The sequence below is a fragment of the Epinephelus fuscoguttatus genome, linkage group LG23 (genome assembly GCF_011397635.1).
Source record: "Epinephelus fuscoguttatus linkage group LG23, E.fuscoguttatus.final_Chr_v1".
Taxonomy (NCBI): Eukaryota; Metazoa; Chordata; class Actinopteri; order Perciformes; family Serranidae; genus Epinephelus; species Epinephelus fuscoguttatus.
Genome location: NC_064774.1, coordinates 1,874,623 through 1,900,507, shown reverse-complemented (window position 1 = coordinate 1,900,507; position 25,885 = coordinate 1,874,623). Strand labels below are relative to the sequence as shown.

Sequence of the window (25,885 nt, the reverse complement as noted above, 5' to 3'; positions counted from 1 at the left end):
GGACTGGGCCGAGGTTTGGAAAACCAAGATGTCAGTGTGGTGATTCTGCTTTCGTTCAGGAGCTGAACTTGATCAGAGATGAGAAGTTGAGTCTTCTCACTCTGCTCCGTGTTTTCCATCCAACATTACAGAAGGTCACAGCAGAGGAGCTCGCTGTCTGTAAAGTTCTGTTCATCTTTGACGGCCTGGATGAAAGCAGACTGTCTCTGGATTTCCACAACAATGAGGTTGTGACTGATGTCACACACAAGTCATCAGTCAACGTGCTGTTGACAAACCTCATCGAGGGGAAGCTGCTTCCCTCGGCTCTGGTCTGGATAACTTCCCGACCTGCAGCAGCCAATCAGATCCCTCCTGCATGTGTTGACAGGGTAACAGAAGTACGAGGCTTCACTGACGCCCAGAAGGAGGAGTACTTCAGGAGGAGAGTCAGTGATGAAGAGCGGTCCCGCAGAATCATCTCACACATGAAGACATCCAGGAGCCTCCACATCATGTGTCTAATCCCAGTCTTCTGCTGGATCACTGCTACAGTTCTGGATCACATGTTGACTACAGAGCAGAGAGGAGAGCTGCCCAAGACCCTGACTGACCTGTACTCACACTTCCTGCTGGTTCAGACAAAGAGGAAGAAGCACAAGTATGATGAGGACATGAGACCAGTCCACAGGAGCTGACGGAGGCTGACAGGGACGTTCTTCTGAAGCTGGGGAGGCTGGCGTTTGAACATCTGGAGAAAGGAAACATCATGTTCTACCAAGAAGACCTGGAGCGCTGTGGTCTTGATGTCACAGAGGCCTCGGTGTACTCAGGAGTTTGTACAGAGATCTTCAAAGAGAGTCTGTGATCTTCCAGAAAACAGTCTACTGCTTCGGTCATCTGAGCGTTCAGGAGTTTCTGGCTGCAGTCTACCTGTTCCACTGTTTCACCAACAGGAACACAAAGGTACTGGAGGACTTCCTGGGGACAGACAAGGATAATTACAGATCCCTGGATGTCTTCTTACAGAGAGCCATGGAAAAATCCCTCCAAAGTAAAAATGGTCACCTGGATCTGTTTGTCCGCTTCCTTCATGGCCTCTCTCTGGAGTCCAACCAGAGACTGTTAGGAGGCCTTTTGGGTCGGACACACAACAGTCCAGAAATCATCCAGAGAGCCATCAACAACCTGAAGAAGATGAACACGTACAATATCTCTCCTGACAGAAGCATCAACATCTTCCACTGTCTGCTGGAGATGAACGACCTCTCAGTACATCAGGAGATCCAAGAGTTCCTGAAGTCAGAGAACAGATCAGAGAAGAAACTCTCAGAGATCCACTGCTCAGCTCTGGCCTACATGCTGCAGATGTCAGAGGAGGTTCTGGATGAGTTGGACCTGGACAAATACACCACAGCACACGCTGGACGACAGAGACTGATTCCAGCTGTGAGGAACTGCAGAAAGGCTGGGTAAGTCCAGATGTGATTAACATCATAAATCATTGTAGATTAGTAGTTTAATTCTTCAAATATACACACTATGAAATTCTTAGTATTCATAAAATGTTCAAATGATGTGTCTGTTGTATTTTGTCACAGATGTTCTTGAGCTGTTTCAAATGCTGTGAGTGCAAAACATGTAGATGTTTCAGTTGGTTGTGTTTATAGCTGTTGAGTTAATGAACAGTTTTTCTATTGATTTCTAATCATTGTTCCAGTTGACAGTTTTTCAGCTTTATGTGATGGAGGCACCATGTGAACCTGATAAAACAAATGATGGACTTCAGAGGTTGTTGTTGAGGTTTTATCACAGCAGCATTTCATCACAGTATGGCAGTATTTGATGGTTCTGAGTGAAAGCAGTAAAGTTATTACTCCATAAACAGATTGTGTAAGGTGTTTTATAGAATCAGACATGCAGATAATACCTGAGTTTATTCACCACTATGCTTAAACATTTAAAATAAGATCTGTATCATTTGCCAAAGGAGATTTCTGAAGTCCTAAAAACTGCTTTTATCCAGTTGTTGCTATCTCTTTTTTCATGCCTTGGCGCCAGCGACAGTCGTGGCCAGAGGCATCATGTTTTTGGGTTGTCAGTCTGTCCACGACATCTCAAGAACACCTTGAGAGAAATTCTTTAAATTTGACACAAACGTCCAGTTGGACTTAAGAATGAACTGATTAGATTTCGGTGGTCAAAGGTCAAGATCACTGTGACCTCACAGAATATGTTTTTGGCCATAACTCAAGAATTCATTCACTAATTATGACAAAACTTCACACTAATGTCTAACAGGATAAAATAATGAAGTGATGAGATTTTATATCCAAAAGGTCAAAGGTCAACTTCACTGTGACATCATCATGTTCTGCATAAAACACTTCTCTGGTCATTATTAAACGTCATATCTCAGGAACAGAAGGGGAGACATTTGGTCAGAGACTGAGTTGGTGACACTGATCTTGAAACTGTGCTGATTGTATAGATCTTCTGTGCTGTCGGGTTGAAGATGTGTGTGAAGCGTCTGTGTTTTAGAATAAGTAGCTGGGGGTGGTTGGCAGGGGTAAAAGAGGCGGAGGCTCCTAAAGGAGGCTGTACGGAGACGCTCCGGGGGACTCCTCTCCCACAGCCGGCATGGCGCTGCTCCTGCTGGGGCCGGGACCACCGAGTCGCTGCCGCTCCTGCCCCCCCCGGTCACGCAGCATGGACCGTCCACCTGCCTCATGTGAGTCACCCAATCCCCATCGTGTTCCTCTTCGTCCTGTTTTCCCTCCTTCCACCGTGTTGTTTGGAGACAGCATCATCAGGAATATTCGTTTTTTCAACGCCACAACTCACAGTCCCGGTCATCCTTGACAAACTTCCAGAACTGCTTCATTCACTCCCTTCCTCCATAAACCGGCTGATTTTCCATTTGGGCTTAAACGACACGGCCCGCCGGCAATCAGAGCAGTGAAAATGGATTTTGTTGCTCTTTTTAACCTTTTAAAAAACTGTGGTAAGTCGGTCTTTATCAGCAGTCCCCTGCCAACACTGTCCCGCGGGGCAGAACGCTTCAGTCGGCTACTCTCCCTCAATTCATGGGTCCAGGCTGCCTGTAGCACCTATGGTTTCACTTTTACTGGCAATTTTAACTTATTTTGGAACCGGTCCTCTTTTTTCAGGGCTGACGGGCTTCACCCGAGCAGGCTGGGCAGCCGCTTGTTAGCGGCTAACATTCAGCACGCTGTTCAGTGTGCCCCATGTGACTGACGTACATTGGAAGCACACGCCCCCCTGGTTTCCTCTTTGGTTCATCCCCAACCCACTCCCACATCCACATCCATCCCAGTCAGAATTTCAAACAGATTTAACAGAACAACTTCACCATGGACCAATAGCAACCCCAAAAACTTAGTTCCCCTCACACGTGCTCCACACTCACCACATTGTGATGATGAGCGCACGTTCAGCACAGACATTAACCTGGCCATGCTGAACGTGCGCTCTCTTTTAAATAAAACTTTTATCATAAATGACCTGATTTTAGATAACAAGCTGGACAGTATTCTTTTAACAGAGACGTGGCTTGGCACTGAAGCACCTGTTGTTCTCACCGAGGCCTGCCCACCAAATTTTAATTTTTTATTTTCTACTGGGGGGGGGGGGGGTAAAAAAGGAGGCGGAACTACTTCAGTCACTAAAAATCCACTGCACTCTACTGAAGTTTCTTTTAACAGCTACTCATCATTTGAGCATCATGCCTTTGTTGTTGTTGTTTACAGAGCACTCCTGCTGAAATTTTACCTGCACCCTGTGATTTTATTGTGGACAATTTTAACAGTAAATTAAAGTCAACACTTGACTCAGTGGCTCCACTTTTAACCAAAACCATAAAAACAAAACCTACTCCCCCGGGGAGAAATGATAACATCAAAAGACTGAAAAGAAAATGCAGGAGTGCAGAGAGGCACAAATACTACGCAAACAACTCAAAACCTACAATAAAACAGTCAAACAGGCAAGAATATCCCACTTTTCAAAACTCATTTCCGATCATAAAAACAACCCCAAATTTCTTTTCTCCGCCTTCGATCTTTTAACCAGCACCAATTTTAATAAACCATCCAACTTATCAACAGATGCCCTCTGTGAGGACTTTGCAGACCACTTCAGAAGTAAAATTGACGATATCAGATCCAGTCTTTTATCCCAACAGAATGTCATTTTTAACACACCTGGATGATTGCTTTTACCTGAGGAAACACTGGAGAGTTTTGCCCTGGTTGACGAAGGACACTTGGTCGAGTTTTCTCCCAGGTAAACCCAACAACCTGCCTTTTAGATCTGATTCCCACATCACTTTAAAAACATTTTATGGATTCTTTGAGGAACAGATTTTAAATATAGTGAATTACTCTCTCCAGACGGGTGTCTTCCCCGCTGCCTTCAGAACGGCGGTGGTGAAGCCCCTTCTGAAGAAGAGTAATTTAGATCCCAACATTTTTAATAATTACCGACCTGCATCCAACTTACCGTGTTTAAGTAAGATTTTAGAAAAACTGGTTTTTAACCAAGTAAATGATTTTTTAAAAAGAAACAGTATTTTAGAGAAATATCAGTCTGGTTTTAGGATGAACTACAGTACCGAGACAGCCCTTTTAAAGATTTTAAATGATATCAGGTTGAATGTTGACTCACAAAAACTCACAGTCTTGGTACTAGTGGATCTAAGCGCCGCCTTCAATACAATAGATTACCACATTTTATTAAACAGACTCAGAAACCTGGTGGGCCTCTCTGGTAGTGTTTTTAACTGGTTCAGCTCTTATCTCACAGATTGTTGTTTCTTTGTAAGTATGGATACATGTTCCTCAAGAATACATGAAATTAGGTGTGGGGTGCCCCAAGGGTCAATTTTAGGTCCAATTCTTTTTAATCTATACATGCTTACCCTTGGGGACGTCATCAGGAGGCACGGCATCAGCTTCCACAGTTACGCAGATGACACACAGCTGTACATCACCATGTCTCCTGATGACACAGGGCCAATTGATACCCTTTTTAACTGCATTATCAATACCAAGTCATGGATGGCAGTGAATTTCCTACGGCTCAACCAGGACAAAACAGAGGTTTTAATTATTGGTCCTGAAGGCCAGGACCAAAACTGCAAGATTTTTTACCAAAACTACAAGATTTTAAACCTTCACAATGTGTAAAGAACCTGGGCGTTTTGACTCTGAGCTTAGTTTTATTCCACACATCAAAAATGTGACAAAGACAGGTTTTTATCATCTTAAGAATGTAGCCAGAGTCTGCTCGTTTCTCTCTCAGGCTAACACGGAGGTGCTGATGCATGCTTTTATCTCTTGTCGTTTAGATTACTGTAATGCCCTGCTGTATGGTCTTCCCAAAAAGACCATCTCTAACCTGCAGCTACTCCAAAACTCAGCCGCACAAGTGCTAACGAGGACCAGAGGGCGGGAGCACATTTCACCAGTTTTACAATCGCTGCATTGGCTCCCTGTGTTTTTCAGGATTGATTTTAAGGTTCTTTTATTAGTTTTTAAATGTCTTAACGGTCTTGGGCCATCTTATTTTTCTGACCTGCTTTTATCAAATCAACCCTCGCAGATCCTGAGGTCCTCCGGCACCGGCCTTTTAATTGTTCCAAGAGTTAGAACAAAAACCTACGGGGAGGCTGCATTCAGCCATTATGGCCCTCACTTATGGAACTGCCGGAGAGCATCAGGACTGCAGAGACTGTTGATGTTTTTAAAAGGAGGCTCAAGACTCACCTTTTTAATTTAGCTTTTAACTGATTTCTTTTACTCTTTTAATTCTTCTATTATATGTTCTTTTTACTTTCTAATGCTTTTAAATGATTTATTTTTAAATCTTTATGCATTTTAGTTTCTAAATCTTCATTTATTTATTTATTTATTTATTTATTATTATTAATATTATTTTAATCTTTAACTCTTTAATTTTTCCTAATCTCCACACCATGTGTGTCTCTGTGGCGGCGCTCCCTGTGGCCTTGGGCTGTAGCGCCTCTCAGTGTGGATGGCTCCCCATAGGTGGTTCTTTCCTCACCTGGTTCCTCAGTGCCCAGTCATGTTACTGACTATATTGAGTGTGTGTGTGTGTTTGTGTGTGTGTGTTTATATGTGGGGGTGGGAGGGATGGGTTTTCAATATGTATGTATTATTTTTGTTTGTTTTTATTCTGTGAAGCACTTTGTGCTGCATTTTTAATGTATGAAAAGTGCTATACAAATAAAGTTTGATTGATTGATTGATTGATTGATTGATATGAGTGTGGACAGACATGGATGTAAACTGTAAGTGTAACTTGACTGGTGAAGCATACGACCACGAGGCAGTAATTCTGGTCATGAATCAGCTTTTAATTAGTTTGAATTCTTTGTGTTCTTTTTTTATTCTTAACTATTTTCAGTCCATCAAAACAGGATATTTCAAACTGTTTTATCATCAAATCCATAAAGTAAATATCAAGTGTCTCTTTGACAATAACGGATTTTGTAATATATGTGTCATGTCAGATTGAGATTCAGTGGACTCTCAGAGACTGACTGTGAAGTCGTGGCCTCAGCTCTGAAGTCCAACCCCTCCCATCTGAGAGAGCTGGACCTGAGTGGAAACAACCTGCAGGATTCAGGAGTGAAGCAGCTGTGTGCTGGACTGGAGAGTCCAAACTGTAGACTGGAGACTCTGAGGTCAGTTCACTTGCTTATGTAGGTGTTTGTTTGTTTTTGGATATATATAATATAAATCCTTGACTGAGGTTATAAAGCTTTCAGTGTTTTCAGAAATGTTGTGTCTTTCCAAATGGCTGAACAGTTGGTTATGAAAGGCAGAGAAATGATGATTTAGAACATTTAGACACCATCAAGTTTGAGATTTATCCAAAGAATTTAAGATTCCTGAGGTTCTGAGGTTTCTTTGTTTTCATGTTAAGGTCACATAATCATTTGAAGTCACAGAGCTTTAGACTGCAACAATAAGCAAATAAATAGTCTGCACTGGAAACATCTTGGACTTTAAGGACAGGTTGACATTCTTTCACACTCACACGCCCATTAGGACTGCACCATTAATGATCTGGATTCATACGTCTATGTGATCTCATTTCTAAATGACAAGCATTCACTGGCTCCTGTTTCCCTATGCATCCATGTGTTGACTGATGTGCTGTGGAACAATCCCAGTTGCTATCAAGTGTTTCCTCTATCAGTGGGATCCCCCACCCCCCTGAAAGAAAGCAAATATTTTATTGATGTTATTGACCTTGTTTATGTGCACTGCTTTGATTTGAGCTCAGTGTGAGAGTCTTTACTGTGTTTTCCTGTCGCTGGGCTGCGTTTCTCTCCCTCCTCCTCGACCCACACAGGTGACGTTACTTGAGTTAACAGCCTCTGGTTACATCACTGTAAGTGGAATAAAATCTTCCAAACGTGTCATTTCTTATTGTAATCCACCTAAAAGCAAAGACAGACACATGTGGACTCCAAACTAGTGGAGCTGAAGCTGACAGGCTCCGCCCCCTCCAACAAGCGTGTGTTGAGGCTCAACTGGTGTCTGTGCAGCAGCCCAGAGTTTTCAAAGTGTCTGTGTGTTCACAAGTTTTGTATCTTTGAACTGAATCTCTGTGGTTTGAAGTTTAGTTTCTCTCCTGCGTTGCTGTTTGTACTTTCAGATATCTGCCTTATTTTACCGTTTCATGTTCGCTGTCAGACGGATAAGATTCGTATGAAGTCACTGCAGATGAAAAGCCAATATTTTCTGCTTTGGCTGCTTCACAATAAAAGCTAAACAAAACTAAAATAACAAAACAACATGGGACTTTTATTGTGAAGAATTTATAGGAAATGACACGTCCACTGCTCCTCCGAGAACCATCACCTTATCGTGGTGGAGGAGTTTGAGTGCCCTAATGACCCTAGGAGCTATGCTGTCGGGGGCATTTTGCCCCTGGTAGGGTTTCCCATGGCAGATTGGTTCTGGGCGAAGGATCAGACGAAGAACGGTTCAAAAGACCCTTCATGATGGTTATGATCAAGGATACGTGTACCCGGCCTGGAGGGTTACCGGGGCCCCGCCCTGGAGCCAGGCCTGGGGTTGGGGCCCGTGGGCGAGCGCCTGGTGGTCGGGCCTTCGCCCATGGGGTCTGGCCGGGCCCAGCCCGAACCGGCTACATGGGTTCGTCCCCCTGCAGGCCCACCACCCGTAGAGGGATCCAGAAGGGTTCGGTGCAATGTGGATTGGGCAGCAGACCAAGGCAGGGGCCTTGGCGATCCGATCCTCGGTTACAGAAGTTGGCTCTTGGGACATGGAATGTCACCTCTCTGGCGGGGAAGGAGCCAGAGCTTGTGGAAGAGGTTGAGCGCTACCGGCTAGATATAGTCCGCCTCACCTCGACACATAGTTCCGGCTCTGGAACCCTAGTCCTTGAGAGGGGTTGGACTCTCTCCTTCGCTGGAGTTGCTCCGGGTGAGAGGCGGAGGGCCGGGGTGGGCTTCCTGATAGCCCCCAGACTCTCTGCCTGTACGTTGGGGTTTACCCCAGTAGATGAAAGGGTTGCTCCCCTGCGCCTTCGGGTCAGGGAACGGATCCTGACTGTTGTCTGTGCTTATGCACCGAACAACAGTTCAGAGTACCCACCCTTTTTGGCGTCCCTGGGACGGGTGCTGGACAGTGCCCCATCCGGGGACTCCATTGTTCTGCTGGGGGACTTCAACGCTCACGTGGGCAATGACAGCAGGACCTGGAGGGGCGTGATTGGGAGGAACGGCCTGCCCGATCTGAACCTGAGTGGTGTTCAGTTATTGGACTTCTGTGCGGGTCGCAGTTTGGCCATAACTAACACCATGTTCAAACATAAGGATGTCCATCGGTGCACGTGGCACCAGGACAGCCTTGGTCGCAGGTCAATGATCGACTTTGTAGTCGTATCATTTGACCTGCGGCCATATGTTCTGGACACTCGGGTGAAGAGAGGAGCAGAGCTGTCAACTGATCGCCACCTGGTGGTGAGTTGGATCAGATGGTGGGGGAAGACGCCGCGCAGACCTGGCAGGCCCAAACGAACAGTGAGGGTCTGCTGGGAACGCCTGGCGGAAGAACCTGTCCAGATGATCTTCAACTCCCACCTCCGGGAGAGCTTCGACCACGTCCCGAGTGCGGAGGGGGACATTGAGTCCGAATGGGCCTTGTTCCGCTCTGCCATTGTTGAGGCGGCGGTTGCGAGCTGTGGCCGCAAGGCCGCTGGTGCCAGTCGCAGCGGTAATCCCTGAACCTGCTGGTGGACACCAGAGGTGAGGGGAGCCGTCAGGCTGAAGAAGGAGGCCTACAGGGCATGGTTGGTCTGTGGGTCTCCGGAAGCAGCTGACGGGTACCGGCGGGCCAAGCGGAGCGTGGCGGCGGCAGTCGTGGAGGCAAAAACTCGGGCGTGGGAGGAGTTTGGTGAGGCCATGGAGGAAGACTATCGATCGGCTCCAAAGAGGTTCTGGCAAACCGTCCGGCGCCTCAGGGGGGGAAGGCGGCAACTTGCTCACACTGTGAGCACACAGTGGGGGCGGGGAGCTGCTGACATCAACTGGGGACATTGTCGGGCGGTGGAAGGAATACTTTGAGGAGCTCCTCAATCCCACCAACACGTATTCCAGTGAGGAAACAGAGACGGGGGTCTCAGGGGCGGGTTGTCCAATTTCTGGGGCAGAAGTCGCCGAGGTGGTGAAACAACCGAGGCGGAGCCCCGGGTGGATAAGAGATTCGTCCTGGATATCTCAAGGCTCTGGATGTTGTAGGCTGTCCTGGCTGACACGCCTGCAGCATTGCATGGACATCGGGGCAGTGCCTCTGGAGTGGCAGACCGGGGTGGTCCCCATTTTCAAAAAGGGGACCAGAGGGTGTGTTCCAACTACAGGGGATCACACTCCTCAGCCTCTACCCAGTGAAGGTCTAGAACCTCGGATTGAGGAGGAGCAATGTGGTTTTCGTCCCGGACGCAGAACCGTGGACCAGCTCTTTACCCTCGCCAGGGTGCTGGAGGGGGAATGGGAGTTCGTCCAACCAGTCCACATGTGTTTTGTGGATTTGGAGAAGGCTTACGACCGTGTCCCCAGGGGCATCCTGTGGGGGGTGCTCCGGGAGTATGGGGTGGGTGGCCCCTTGCTAAGGGCCATCCAGTCCCTGTACCAAAGGAGCATGAGTCTGGTTCGCATGGCTGGCAGTAAGTCGGACCTGTTCCCGGTGAGGGTTGGACTCCGCCAGGGCTGCCCTTTGTCACTGGTTCTGTTCATAACTTTTATGGACAGAATTTCTAGGCGCAGCCGAGTGGTGGAGGGTGTCGGGTTCGGTGATGGGAGAATCTCGTCCCTGCTTTTATGGATGACATGGTCCTCCTAGCTCCATCGAACAGTGACCTCCAGCTCTCACTGGGGCGGTTCGCAGCCGAGTGTGAAGCGGCTGGGATGAGAATCAGTACCTCCAAGTCCGAGGCCATGGTCCTCAGCCGGAAAAGGGTGGATTGCCCACTCCAGGTCAGGGGGCAGGTCCTTCCTCAGGTGGAGGAGTTTAAGTATCTCGGGATCTTGTTCACGAGTGAGGGTAGGATGGAGCGGGAGATTGACAGGCGGATTGGGGCAGCGCCAGCAGTGATGCGGGCGCTTAACTGGTCCGTTGTGGTGAAAAGGGAGCTTAGCCAGAAAGCGAAGCTCTCGATTTACCGGTCGATCTTCGTTCCAACCCTCACCTATGGTCACGAGCTCTGGGTAGTGACCGAAAGAATGAGATTGCGAATACAAGCGGTCAAAATGAGTTTCCTCCGCAGGGTGGCTGGGCTCAGCCTTAGGGATAGGGTGAGGAGCTCAGACATTCGGGAGGGACTCGGAGTAGAGCCGCTGCTCCTCCACATCGAGAGGAGCCAGTTGAGGTGGTTCGGGCATCTGGTAAGGATGCCTTCTGAACGCCTCCCTTGGGAGGTGTTTCGGGCATGTCCAACCGGGAGGAGACCTCGGGGCTGCCCCAGGACACGCTGGAGGGACTACATCACCCAGCTGGCCTGGGAACACCTCGGGGTTCCCGCGGAAGAGCTGATGGAAGTGGCTAGGGAGAGGACTGTCTGGGCTTCCTTGCTGAGGCTGCTGCCCCCGCGACCCGGACCCGGATAAGCGGAGGACAACGAGTACGAGTACGAGTACGACACGTCCACTGTTTTACAGCTGCATAACTCAAGACAAGCGTCATATAATGGTCAGTGTGTGTCATTTATTCTAAAGCTGAAACTTTACATTCTATGTTTTATGCCTCTGTGCCGGAGATAGCCGTGATTGGAGACATTATGTTTTCAGGTTGTCCGTCCGTCTATCCGTCCCGTTTTAGTGAATGTGGTATCTCAAGAATGCCTCAAGGGAATTTCTTCCAATTTGGCACAAACGTCCACCTGGACTCAAAGATCAAATTATTAGATTTTGGTGGTCAAAGATTAAAGGTCAAGATCACTGTGACCTCACAAAATATGTTTTTGGCCATAACTCAAGAATTCATTCACTAATTATGACAATCTTCACACTAATGTCTAACAGGATAAAATGATGAAGTGATGAGATTTTATATCCAAAAGGTCAAAGGTCAACTTCACTGTGACATCATCATGTTCTGCATAAAACACTTCTCTGGTCATTATTAAACGTCATATCTCAGGAACAGAAGGGGAGACATTTGGTCAGAGACTGAGTTGGTGACACTGATCTTGAAACTGTGCTGATTGTATAGATCTTCTGTGCTGTCGGGTTGAAGATGTGTGTGAAGCGTCTGTGTTTTAGAATAAGTAGCTTCTTTGCAGCAACATCCATATTTGAATCATTGTCTACTGTCATGGACACATATGAGTCTGGACAGACATGGATGTAAACTGTAAGTGTAACTTGACTGGTGAAGCATACGACCATGAGGCAGTAATTCTGGTCATGAATCAGCTTTTAATTAGTTTGAATTCTTTGTGTTCTTTTTTTATTCTTAACTATTTTCAGTCCATCAAAACAGGATATTTCAAACTGTTTTATCATCAAATCCATAAAGTAAATATCAAGTGTCTCTTTGACAATAACAGATTTTGTAATATATGTGTCATGTCAGATTTATTGGGTGTGAACTCTCAGAGACTGACTGTGAAGTCGTGGCCTCAGCTCTGAAGTCCAACCCCTCCCATCTGAGAGAGCTGGACCTGAGTGGAAACGACCTGAAGGATTCAGGAGTGAAGCAGCTGTGTGCTGGACTGGAGAGTCCAAACTGTAGGCTGGAGACTCTGAGGTCAGTTCACTTGCTTATGTAGGTGTTTGTTTGTTTGTTTTTGGATATATATAATATAAATCCTTGACTGAGGTTATAAAGCTTTCAGTGTTTTCAGAAATGTTGTGTCTTTCCAAATGGCTGAACAGTTGGTTATGAAAGGCAGAGAAATGATGATTTAGAACATTTAGACACCATCAAGTTTGAGATTTATCCAAACAGAAATTAAGATTCCTGAGGTTCTAAGGTTTCTTTGTTTTCATGTTAAGGTCACATAATCATTTGAAGTCACAGACCTTTAGACTGCAACAATCAGCAAATAAATAGTCTGCACTGGAAACATCTTGGACTTTAAGGACAGGTTGATATTCTTTCACACTCACACGCCCATTAGGACTGCACCATTAATGATCTGGATTCATACGTCTATGTGATCTCATTTCTAAATGACAAGCATTGACTGGCTCCTGTTTCCCTATGCATCCATGTGTTGACTGATGTGCTGTGGAACAATCCCAGTTGCTATCAAGTGTTTCCTCTATCAGTGGGATCCCCCACCCCCCTGAAAGAAAGCAAATATTTTATTGATGTTATTGACCTTGTTTATGTGCACTGCTTTGATTTGAGCTCAGTGTGAGAGTCTTTACTGTGTTTTCCTGTCGCTGGGCTGCGTTTCTCTCCCTCCTCCTCGACCCACACAGGTGACGTTACTTGAGTTAACAGCCTCTAGTTACATCACTGTCAGTGGAATAAAATCTTCCAAACGTGTCATTTCTTATTGTAATCCACCTAAAACCAACGACAGACACATGTGGACTCCAAACTAGTGGAGCTGAAGCTGACAGGCTCCGCCCCCTCCAGCAAGCGTGTGTTGAGGCTCAATTATGGAACGCAGAAAGGACCAAAACGTCTAATGTGACTTTGGCATTAAAATGCAAAATTTGTACATCTTAAGACGTTTAAAAATGCCCTGTTAACACGAAAATGCCTAGCCTACCCATGATCCTCCGCTTCTTCTTCTTGTTTAACTGTTAGCATCCAGCTTAATGGTGCATTACGGCATCATGGTGGCAACACCACAGCGAACATCCGAAATGAACCGGCAACAGAAGCTGCAAGCTTTAGCGGACAGATTCCAACAGCTGAGTGAATAGTTCTCTAATAAATTTATAAGAAATGTTTTAAATACACAGTACTATCCTTACCAGCTAAAAAGAAAATATGTTCTGCATGATTACAATGACGTGGAGGCAAGAAAAATAAGGACGATATATTTATATTATCCAATCCCACACAAAGCTAAAGAGGTGACATTTAAAATATTAAATGATGTCTATCCATCCAAAAACTTCCTACATGTAAGATTTAATTGGGACAACAACTCGTGTGGATTTTGAGAGAGTGACATTGAAACAGTAGGGCATATTTTCTTTGAATGTGATCTTGTTAAAGAATTTTGGTCTTCATTTCAAAACTGGATGTTAACTAAACACATAACAGTGCACCCTTTGAACTGGATGTCTATTAAAGTTGGAGTCCAGTTAATATAAAGAATCTGAATTTTAACTCAATTTGTCTGACTTACATTTATCTCTTTCATATCATCAATGCATAAATCTATGCTTTTGATGTGATATGCAGCCCGCCTGACTATACAGAGGCTCTGGACCTGCTGCGCTCAGAGGTGGAGTGGCGTTCTGATCAGGAGGGACTCCGCATAGCTGCAGGGCGAGAGCAGGCAGTTCTTGAGGCGGCTCAGGGGAAACGAGTGGATGTGGGTTCCCCGGAACTGACCCCCTTTCCACCAGAGCGGCTAATAGAGCTTAGATCAGGCCCAAAAAATCCAGCCTGACTCGGCCTGAGCCCATGCACATTATGTCCGGGACCGGCCCAGCCCGTCCAATTAACTGTAATTATGGGCCCGAGCCCGATTTAAACCCGACATTTTTCAATAAGCTGGCTGTTATAATTCAGAGTATTAAATCGCAATTCTTGTTATTTGAATGGCGCAACACGGAAGCATGATGGTGTAATAAAACAGGTGTTTATTTTAGGATCCAGGTGGTGAAGGGCTGTGTGCGCACAATGTCCCAACAGGGGACAGCCCTCCATTCCAAGACCCCTCCACTCCGAAATTGATTTTTAAGTCCATATAGAATTCTGAAATTCGTTGTACTACAAAAGCTTCAACTCATTGTTTTTTATTGAAAATATGTCAGTGTCTTCATTTAGGCTATTCTGTATAATTTCGCTAGCAGCAAACGCATTTAAAGGAGACGCTTGTCAAGTCTTTTTACGTGCCCTGTCCATGGTGCTGAAATCCCCGCTGCAGCCGCCGCTCCTGCTGACAGCAGAGCAGGGGAGAAAAAAAGACATTTCTTTGCTCTGTGCTTTTAGAAAATAGTGTGTTTGCAGGGCATATCAGGCTGTGTGATTATGCACAAAGATTGGTTAATGCATTGGAGCAATTTCGTACAATTGCAGACATTTAACATGATAAACTAATTTCAATTCAACATGGTCATTTGCTGAGAGGATTCAGCTAAAGCATAGTGAGTGTTATATGTCATTAAGATGAAGTATTTGCTTGTTTTGTGGTTAATTATGCACATGATCCGCTTGATCCCATCATGCGTCCCTGCAGACAGGGTTATATTGTTCCTTAAATGGCTTGATTTAGTTATCAAACTGTGTAATGACCGTTGCTACTAGCAGCGGTCATTACACAGTTGCTATGTAGCCCAGCATTGCCAGGGACGCTGCCCTGCAACACTGCAGGTGTCAAACAACTTCCAAGGGAAAAAACAAACAGAAGTGGCTGATTTTAACATTTCTTTTAACTTATTTGGAGAGTAGCTACAAGGATTTTGAGGAAGGGGATGCCGCTACTATACTGACAGACTTTCTCTGCCAAAAACAAAAGAACACGGATTTGAATAGACACTTGGCAGTCATGCTTAATGACATTTTATGCAAGTTTTATGCCTCGGTTCAGTCCACTAAGCCTGGGTGAGTACAGACAACATTATTTATTTAACTGATAATTAGCTGTGTAATAAGCGGGATAATGTATAATGAGCCGGTGAATAGGCTACTGGGAAAATAACTTCCTTCAGGGGAATAAAACCATTCCCCTGAGTTATTTTCCCAGAAGCCTATTCACCGGCTAATTAAAGAACATTATCCCAAACATAACTTCAAATCAAATCCTTAATCACTGATAAGGGTGCATGCTTCCCCCGCCCCTCCCGACACGTCAACGGTCTCAGCCTTCTCTTGATAAGCCTTGCTCAGGCATCGGAAGTACAAAACATGTCATAGGTACGTAGCATGGTACATAGGCTAAACGTAGGCTATCCATCACAGGTGCATATAAGAAACATACTCACTAGCGAGAGTCCACGTGACAACAATGGGCATATATACAGCCCAGCCCAATCACTACATTAAAAAGGGGCAGGTATATTGACGCCAGCCAATGGCAGGGAAGCTTTCATGTCGAAACGTCTTAAGACGTTTAAAATTCACGTGTTAACAGGTCATTTTTTACCGTCTTAAGACGTACAAATTCGGCGTGTTAATGCGAACGTCACATTAGACATTATGGTCCTTTCCGCATTCCATACTCAACTGGTGTCTGTGCAGCAGCCCAGAGTTTTCAGAGTGTCTGTGTGTTCACAAGTTTTGTATCTTTGAACTGAATCTCTGTGGTTTGAAGTTTAGTTTCTCTCCTGCGTTGCTGTTTGTACTTTCAGATATCTGCCTTATTTTACCGTTTCATGTTCGCTGTCAGACGGATAAGATTCGTATGAAGTCACTGCAGATGAAAAACCAATATTTTCTGCTTTGGCTGCTTCACAATAAAAGCTAAACAAAGCTAAAATAACAAAACAACATGGGACTTTTATTGTGAAGAATTTATAGGAAATGACACGTCCACTGTTTTACAGCCGCATAACTCAAGACAAGCGTCATATAATGGTCAGTGTGTGTTATTTATTCTAAAGCTGAAACTTTACATTCTATGTTTTATGCCTCTGTGCCGGAGATAGCCGTGACTGGAGACATTATGTTTTCAGGTCGTCCGTCCGTCTGTCCGTCCCATTTTAGTGAAAGTGGTATCTCAAGAATACCTCAAGGGAATTTCTTCCAGTTTGGCACAAACGTCCACCTGGACTCAAAGATCAAATTATTAGATTTTGGTGGTCAAAGATTAAAGGTCAAGATCACTGTGACCTCACAAAATATGTTTTTGGCCATAACTCAAGAATTCATATGCTAATGATGACAAAACTTCACACTAATGTCTAACAGGATAAAATAATCAATGATGAGATTTTATATCCAAAAGGTCAAAGGTCAACTTCACTGTGACATCATCATGTTCTGCATAAAACACTTCTCTGGTCATTATTAAACGTCATATCTCAGGAACAGAAGGGGAGACATTTGGTCAGAGACTGAGTTGGTGACACTGATCTTGGGTGTCCACCTTGAAATGATGTTGATTGTATAGATCTTCTGTGCTGTCGGGGGACAATGGATGTGAAGCATCCATGTTTTTACAGACATGGATGTAATGAGAAACTTGACTGGTGCACAGAGGCATACATGTTATTATAACAGACTCTGAAGATTACGTCCAGCACTTTAGTAAATGTTCTATATAAGTCAAGCACTTTGATATGTCCTATGTTAATGAAATCTGTTTAAAGCCCTGTGTAGACAGCAAGCATCTCAGACGTTTTGGTTATCTTAGCCGCCATCTTGACTGTAAGGAAGTCAGGAGGGACAACTCCAGCGGTCACAGCTGAGCAGCATGTGTTGTTGTCTAGAGTCACAGCTATAATGCAGTCACCTGGCAGAGGTCTGCACTCTACTGAGTGCACTTTGTAGTTGATGTCTGTAATCATTCCTTCTGTCCATACTGTCTGTGAAGCAGTCCCTTTATAACCTGACTCCAGTGTTACCAGATGGAGGACAAAATCCACAGTCTTGTTCTGTGTCAAAGTTCAGTTTAAACTAATATGAGGCTTCAGGCGTCTGAGTTACAGTCAGTATTTAGTGTTTGACAGTGTTTTTCTTGTTGAGCTGCAGAGGAGGAACAGTAACTCAAAGAGGGAGTTTGGTGCTAAACAGTCTGTAACTTTGGTCCACACCCTCTTGATTTGGATAACTCAGACTGCTGAAGCTTCATATTAGTTTCATCTGAACTTATGAAGACATTTCTTAGAGTGTAGCTGAGTTAAGAAGAGACCACTTCACACTCAGTATGGACAGGAGGAATATTTACTGCCACCAATAACTCTTTTAATGTGCATGTGACTGTTGAACAACTTGAACAAATGTGTCCCTCTCCTTTTTATTCCATATACAAATACAGTATGAAGGTCATGTAAGAAATGAATGAATGAACAGTTTTTAGTCCAACATGTCTGATTTGACATTGATCCTCTAAATACAGACTTGACTGAGATCAACAGCATGTTGTTAATCTGTGTTGATATGAATAGGTGAATGTTGTGGTGACATTTGGATGATGTCTGTAGAAGGCTGACATCATGATGATCCACAATAACACAATGACAAAGTCATTCTACTCAGTTTAGGGCAAAGCTCATTGATCAGGACATAGTAATGTTGAGCTACACATTTAACACCTGAACACATCTGATTGTTTCATTAATGATTTTTATCTACATCATTTATTCTTTATTCAGACTGAGGAACTGCAGTTTGACAGAGATCAGCTGTGTTTCTCTGGACTCAGCTTTGAAGTCCAACCCCTCCCATCTGAGAGAGCTGGAGCTGAGTGACAACTACAAGCTGCAGGATTCAGGAGTGAAGCAGCTGTGTGATTTTCTGGAGAGTCCATACTGTAAACTGGAGACTCTGAGGTCAGACACCATTTTTTACTCCTGTGCTGAGATTAATATGATGTGAAAGTTGTGTTGACACTAAACTGCAGACATCAGGCTGATATTATACTGATCCACAATGAAGTCTATTTGTCTTGCTCAGTGGTTTAATCCATTGACTGTGGCAGAGCAATGTGGAGCTAAAACCTTAAAGATAAACTCTGCAGGATCTTCCTTAAAAACAGTGTATAGACTCATACAGAAATAATCCCTCTCAATCAACACTTATGAGCCACTCTCAGTGTGTGGTGGTGTATTTTTCTGCAGAGACTCTGCCCTTTGTCTGTGTTTTCTTACTTTCTTCTTATTTTCTGGGTGTGTACCCCCACAGCGCTCAGGTGAGCTCAGGCTTTATAAAAAGGTGGGGACCAGATGCCAGACTGTAAGCAGCAGGAATCAAAGAGATACAACACTGAAAGAAATGCAAATTTAGCAAGAAGAAATGCCAAACAAGAATGAATCTGGGGTTGGCTTTTACCTTCACCTGAGCTGTTGAACGTGTTTACAAACAGTAACCAACAATCCTGCATAACATAACTTTGATTTCAGCAGAAAAATGACTGAATTATTCACTCCTAACCTGTAAACCAGGGTTGTCAAACGTACTGCCCGTGGGCCGAAACCGACACACCAGAGGAGCTCATCTGGTTCTCCGGCTGGCTGAATGAAAGAGACAATCATACCTTCAATATTCTTGTCAGCTAATGTCAACAGCTGTTTATATCCCATCATAATATTCTTACAGGGTTTTATTTGATAATTAATGCAATAGTTGCTCTTTGTAAGTCCCAACATTCCATTTGTTCAGATTATGTTAGAAGGGTGTCCCCTATGAATGAAAACGTAAAGGGGCATCAGTGGCTTAGTGGATAGAGCAGGTGCTCTATGTACTAAGGCTCTGTCCTTGTTGCAGTGGCCCGGGTTTGATTCTAGCCTGCAGCTATTTGCTGTGTGTCGCCCCCCCCCCCCTCCCCACCTCATGGTACACTGTCCTATCTATTGAAAAGGATAAATGATGATATTTATGAGAGCTGTTTTTCACTTTTTGTATTTTCCAGTCTTTAACCTGCATCCTGTTGGGATCAGCACAATAACACAATGACAAAGTCACTCTACTCAGTTTAGGGCAAAGCTCATTGATCAGGACATAGTAATGTTGAGCTACACATTTAACACCTGAACACATCTGATTGTTTCATTAATGATTTTTATCTACATCATTTATTCTTTATTCAGACTGGAGAGCTGCAGTTTGACAGAGATCAGCTGTGTTTCTCTGGCCTCAGCTCTGAAGTCCAACCCCTCTCATCTGAGAGAGCTGGACCTGAGCTACAACTACAAGCTGCAGGATTCAGGAGTGAAGCAGCTGTGTGATTTTCTGGAGAGTCCACACTGTAAACTGGAGACTCTGAGGTCAGACACCATTTTTTACTCCTGTGCTGAGATTATTATGATGTGAAAGTTGTGTTGACACTAAACTGCAGACATCAGGCTGATATTATACTGATCCACAATGAAGTCTATTTGTCTTGTTCAGTGGTTTAATCCATTGACTGTGGCAGAGCAATGTGGAGCTAAAACCTTAAAGATAAACTCTGCAGGATCTTCCTTAAAACAGTGTATAGACTCATACAGAAATAATCCCTCTCAATCATCACTTATGAGCCACTCTCAGTGTGTGGTGGTGTATTTATCTGCAGAGACTCTGCCCTCTGCCTGTGTTAGGTGAGCTCAGGGCTTTATAAAAAGGTGGGGACCAGATGCCAGACTGTAAGCAGCAGGAATCAAAGAGATACAACACCTGAAAACACAAATATAGTGAGAAGAAATGCCAAACAAGAATGAATCTGGGGTTGGCTTTTACTTTCACTGGCAAGTGTGTTTACAAAGTGTAAGCAACAATCCTGCATAGTATAACTTTAATTGAAGTAGAAAAAGTGAGTTGAAAATTCACTCCTAACCTTTAAAGCAGGCCTATTCAGTTGGCGGCCTGCAGGCTATATCAGGACCAGAAGCAACCTCAGAGTGGCTGGGTAGGGATTGGTGTGGAGACTCTGTATTAAACAGCCCGGGGCAAAATGAATCAAGACTGTAGTACTAATAAGCTCTGCTGTTATCGTCTCTTTCATTGTTACTTTGTAAAGTTTTGGTTTCATGTATCATCATGCTGCAGACTCAATAAAACCTTGAGCAGTAAAAAGCCAGTGCTTTATCAATACACGTGTTCAGCATGTAGAAAGACATATTTCAATCTGCTCTGTCCCTCATTCACCGCCGTTATGGTTTACAATCACATTTTACACAAGCACATCACACTAGTGGGACCAATAGCAAATAGTTAAAGCAAACTAAAATGAAAGCTGTCTGTATGTAGTCTGTTTAACTTAGTTTGTCACTTATCTTAAAATGTACCTGAGACAGCCTACCTGTGGACAGTGAGTGTCCTCAGTAGAGGTGGGACAGAGAGCAGGAAGAATGACTGATACTGATGTCTGTTCTTCATGCTTATATAACGTAACTCAGTGTTGTGATGTCAGGAGTAATATTTATTTTATTGACATGTTAGGTTTGTTTCCAGTGAGATATTATTAAGTTTATATAGTGACTTTGTTGTTGTAAACATGACTGTTGCTGCCATAGACTGTATAAAACTATATCCTGTGTATTTTCATAAACACTTCACCTTAAAGGTAAACGTCAGGAAGTGTGTGTGTGTGTGTATGTGTGTGTGTGTATGTGTGTGTGTGTGTGTGTGTGTGTGTGTGTGTGTTATGAGTTACTGTTCATGTCACTTGTTATGCTTCTGTGCATTGACAGCTCTTCTTTATTCTGTTTCTGCATTATGTGATGTTCCTCTGTCAGATATGTGACGACTTTTTTTATTATTTCAAATGTGACACTAAAAACATTGCTACTTTTACTACAGTAATTTGCACCTGTTTAGAAATGTGTCATCACCAATAGCTAAAACAAAAAAGTTTCCAATAGGTTGCCTGCTGCTGAAAATGTCTGGCCCATCAACATTTTCTGGTTTAAAATCCGGCCCAGTTGAATTTGTAATTGAACAGCCCTGCTTTAAACACTTGATTTCAACTTAAATTTACCCTGATGATTCTTTAAATAAGTGATTTGTGTTTGGCTGCACAACATGAGTTGGTGATGATGGAGCCACTGGTGGAGCTGGCAGTGTTTAAGAGGTGAAGTCACTACATCTTTATTGAAGTAGCAGCACGTTGTCAATGATATTTATGAGAGCTGTTTTTCACTTTTTGTATTTTCCAGTCTTTAACCTGCATCCTGTTGGGATCAGCACAATAACACAATGACAAAGTCACTCTACTCAGTTTAGGGCAAAGCTCATTGATCAGGACATAGTAATGTTGAGCTACACATTTAACACCTGAACACACCTGATTGTTTTATTGATGGTTTTTATCTACATCATTTATTCTTTATTCAGACTGAGGGGCTGCAGTTTGACAGGGATCAGCTGTGTTTCTCTGGCCTCAGCTCTGAAGTCCAACCACTCCCATCTGAGAGAGCTGGACCTGAGATTCAGCAACAACCTGCAGGATTCAGGAGTGAAGCTGCTGTGTGATCTAAAGGAGAGTCCACACTGTAAACTGGAGACTCTGAGGTCAGTAGAGGGTTGGAGTGGGTCCATGCTGGTTTCAGCAGTATTATATTAAACACAGTTAGTATCAGAGCAAAGATCCAGTACTTCCTGTAAACCTCAGACCTTCTCAGTGGCTCAAAGAGGGGAATGGTGACAGTCTTCAGGAGAGGACAGAGAGACAGACAGAGAGAACAGTCAGCCAATCAGATCAGAAAGAAGCTTGTTGAGATCATGTGTTTAAGTTGATGTGAAGACGACTGTTGTTGTGTTCATGTCTACAGGAAGTGAAGCTGGATTACAGCTGACAGCATCACAACATGTATAGAGACAGTTGTCCTCCTTCATCAAACTGTCACACCATCAAATCTGACCTTGATAACAGGGGACCTGTTATGCTTTCCTGTTTCTGTGTGTGTGTGTGTGTGTGTGTGTGTGTGTGTGTGTGTGTGTGTGTGTGTGTGTGTTTTATATAGCCTATAGTGTTACAATGAAGGATGTTGGTATTAAATGTGGCCAGAGTTTCAGATAATGAGGTAAATGTATGTAAAAGTAATCCCTGTGAACAAAAACCTCAGACTTCAGACTGTTGTGAATACCCTGTGTTCAACGGCTTTTCTACTGAAGCTAAGATTTCTTTATAAGGCATACAACTATGAGGCGGTAATTCTAGTTTGAACATTAAAGCATGTAAACAGGTTCTAGTAGAAACCCAGAATCCAAATATGAAGCTGTTAATGAGCATAATATGTCCTCTTTAAAGTGTTTGTTGTCTTCATCTTTGTCACAGCTCTGAGATCAGTCTGACTGAAGCCTACAAATCACTTATTTTATAGAACCATCATTACATTTAGTAACCATGTGTTCTTTATACAGAGCAGAAGCTCTGCTGAAGTCCAGTAATCACAGCTGATGTGTTGCTGTTCAGTCTTTGGATGAACATGTAGAACATTTAACATGATATATCTGTCCATCAGTCATTTGTTCTAACAGACTCAGTAAATCCATCATTAAAGTGAATCCCTCTGTTTGTGCAGCCATGATACGTTCAGGACTCTCAGCAGTTTATTTACACTGTGTACTTGGGTGGAATCTGCAGAGTAAACAGACTTGCCCAAAAGATGCACAGACAGATGCCCAAAGTCTCTGCAGGTCTGTGAGCTTCCAGCTCATTGTGTTCACTCCAACACGTTGACATGAGAGCTGGAAGGAAGCCGACTACGCTACACAGCCGCTCCACTCTGCTCTGAACAGGAAGTCCCTACTGGTCTTTATACTGGATGTGCTGCATCACTGACTGACAGCTGGTTTGTAACTTCTCTTGTCTTCTTCTCTCATCAGATGGTGGCCAACTATTGTGTATCTGTAGAGAGGATCAGCTGTGTCCTGATGATCCAGAGACGTTGAAGCAACAGCATCAGTTTGTGTGTCTGTGTGAGTCTGTGTGTGTGTGTGTGTGTGTGTGTGTGTGTGTGTGTGTGTGTGTGTATACTGTACAGTGGTGATTGCTGTAAGACTGCAAGGGAAGCTCAGCTTCCCCTAAAATGTCAAGAAATAAGTGGTCAAATATGTACTGTTGTGTTTACATTTCATTGACTAAATATGAGCTAGAACGCTGAAGTAGCAAAAATCGGTGCTTGGAATTGGGCCTGACAGCTCCCGACCTTGCCCTCCTTGTTCCTTCTAAAATGTCTTCTGTTTTCAATTCAGTATCTTAGGTTCAGCTGGCAGGTACTTAGAAAAACGCTGGAGATAGGCAGGATCTGGTGCAATCGAGTTCATTGTGTTCACAGGCAACAACACAGTCAAACTCATGAGTCAGCCTCCGGAGGACGACTGAAAACCTGCTTTCAGCGCTCTGGCTTATATGCTGGTGGAGGTCGAAGAGATCTCCACCCATTTCTGTAGTCCTTCCCATCTCGATCCGTTTTTACTGGTAGCAGACTTTGCCTTTGTTTCTGGCTCAAACTGGAATCTGCCACCAGTATTTCCGGACTCGCTCCCACTCTATTTTTTAAAAACATGTGATCTCTGGGGACTCACATGCTACAGTCCCTCGTGCTCCCGTGTGACATGAACCATTACGTACACATTAAGCAATACAGTCATTTGAGTGTGTGTGTGATCTTTCCCGTGTAATATAAACTCTTAAGTGCATTAGGCAGTACAATCAAGTGAGTGTGCTATCTTCATCACACAGCACGTGGTAACTTGTATGAGTGTCACCCTAAGTTCACAACATCATGTGAGTGTAGGTTACTGCATTATATCACTACACAGTGTATGGTGAATTATAGGAAGTTCCCTGTTAGTTCATAATATCATGTGAGTGCATGTGCTTATCATTACACAGAGCGTGATAGGTTATATATGTCAATAAGAGTTCATAACTGAGGTGTCACTAAGAGTTCACACCGTTATATTACATATTACACATAAATGCAGTATTAGTTTTTGTAACAGTCTACACACAAACATGGTTATATAGCTATTTGTATCTCATCCAACCTACATAGTCTAACACTTGATGAGGGTTTTTTGACTTTTACACTACATTCCCCCCTTTGGGGCTCCATAGTCCCACACAACACTTTTAAATCACAGAAAAAGGGGTGAAAAAAAATATATATCCCCCCTTTGGGACTTTATAGTCTCATCACATTAGCTTTAAGATTTGTTAGCACCATACATAATTTCATTTTCCAGAGATTAAATCAGTAGATCATTAGTAGATATCACACATATATCACACATGAGTCACAGAGAATAAGAGCTAGCCTAGTAATGTCATCTTGTGGCATGAGGGTATAGAATGACATTTGTATACAGTGATTGTGACTACAGTCAGTACTAACATGTTGTGCAGAGAGTACCTGATAATTTCACATATAAGGTTACAGTTGGCAGGATTTATAGCTACCGTGGCTGTTAACATTGTCCTCTTACAGTCCCTCGACCCCGCAGGCTGGCATCCGCAAGCACCGGTATGATGACAGCTGATCCTTTAGCGCGTCGACCTCTTCTTGTGTGGCCTCATAAACATTAAGTTGCTGCTGCAAGGTGTCCCTGGCCTGAGTCAGTTCACTGCTCAAGTTGGCGTATGTGTGCCTTATGCATTCCCTTGTTCTCTCCCCTCCTGATCGCGTAGGTGCCGTGGCAGACTCTGCGAAGCCTCTTCCGCAGGTTGAGGGGAAAGCTACACACCAGCCGGCGAAAAGGCACCGCAGGAACAAGATGAAGCTGGTCACGCAGCTCGTCCGTCAGTTCCAGATGTGCTGTTACTGGTGGTCCATCTGGCAGACATCGGAGGCAGATTTCCACTGCATCTGGATCCACATTGTACTCCTTCTCTAGGAGAGTGCGGGTTGCTGGTGTTAGTTCGTGCACGCTCAGGTGACCTACATTCCGCGGTGGTGGGCTAGCCTGACGCAGCTCAACAGGCGGTGGGGTGGTTGGTGAATAACCAGGTGAACGATCAGCACTGCCCTTTGTCGTTGTGGATGAGGCAGGGGAACATACTGGCAACATGTCTTTATGACCTTCGGGTTGAGGTGGTCCATCTTGGGGCGGTGCTTGTAAGGTGGAGGGTGTCTGGGGCTGTACTGGGTCCGGCATCTGGTGCGGGGGGGGGGTGGGGGGGTGGGGGGGGTGGGAGGGGGGTGGAGGGGTGGGTAATGTGGGCCTGGAGTGACAATAGTCCAATGTGGGGTAAGAACAGGCCAATCTGCTTCTTGCCCAGGACCCATCTGGGTCTGACACCTGGGTTGAGTGATTCTGGGTAGGTACCCGCATAGCTTGGGCCTGCAACTGGTTCTGGGTTTGGGCGGTACAGTAGATAGTGGATCAGGCTGGTCGATGGAGGGTGGTTCAGTGTCTGGATCGCTGGCTGTGGGGTGCGGAGTTGATTGTAGAGCTCGTCCAGTGACAACTCAGGGGGATGGGACGGTGGTGGAAGGCTGGTCCCGGGGTGGAGTGGAGGGTAAGGGGGTCTCATCACACTTGGTTCCTGCTGCTGGTGCCAGAACACAGGCTGGTCTCCCTGGTTCTGCTGGTATGGATGTGATGCTCTCCAA

The 25,885-nt window shown here is 44.5% G+C and overlaps 1 protein-coding gene across 1 annotated transcript in view; it reads left to right on the top strand.

The window, feature by feature from the left end:
* LOC125884254 (NACHT, LRR and PYD domains-containing protein 14-like) overlaps window positions 1-25,885 on the top strand; it is a 137,850-nt gene that overhangs the window by 50,159 nt on the left and 61,806 nt on the right. Inside the window, exons 5-10 of the mRNA XM_049569149.1 lie at window positions 946-1,451; window positions 6,533-6,706; window positions 12,129-12,302; window positions 18,002-18,178; window positions 19,436-19,612; window positions 21,660-21,836. Of these exons, the coding sequence (XP_049425106.1) occupies window positions 946-1,451; window positions 6,533-6,706; window positions 12,129-12,302; window positions 18,002-18,178; window positions 19,436-19,612; window positions 21,660-21,836 (1,385 nt within the window). The remainder of the gene's footprint in view (window positions 1-945; window positions 1,452-6,532; window positions 6,707-12,128; window positions 12,303-18,001; window positions 18,179-19,435; window positions 19,613-21,659; window positions 21,837-25,885) is intronic.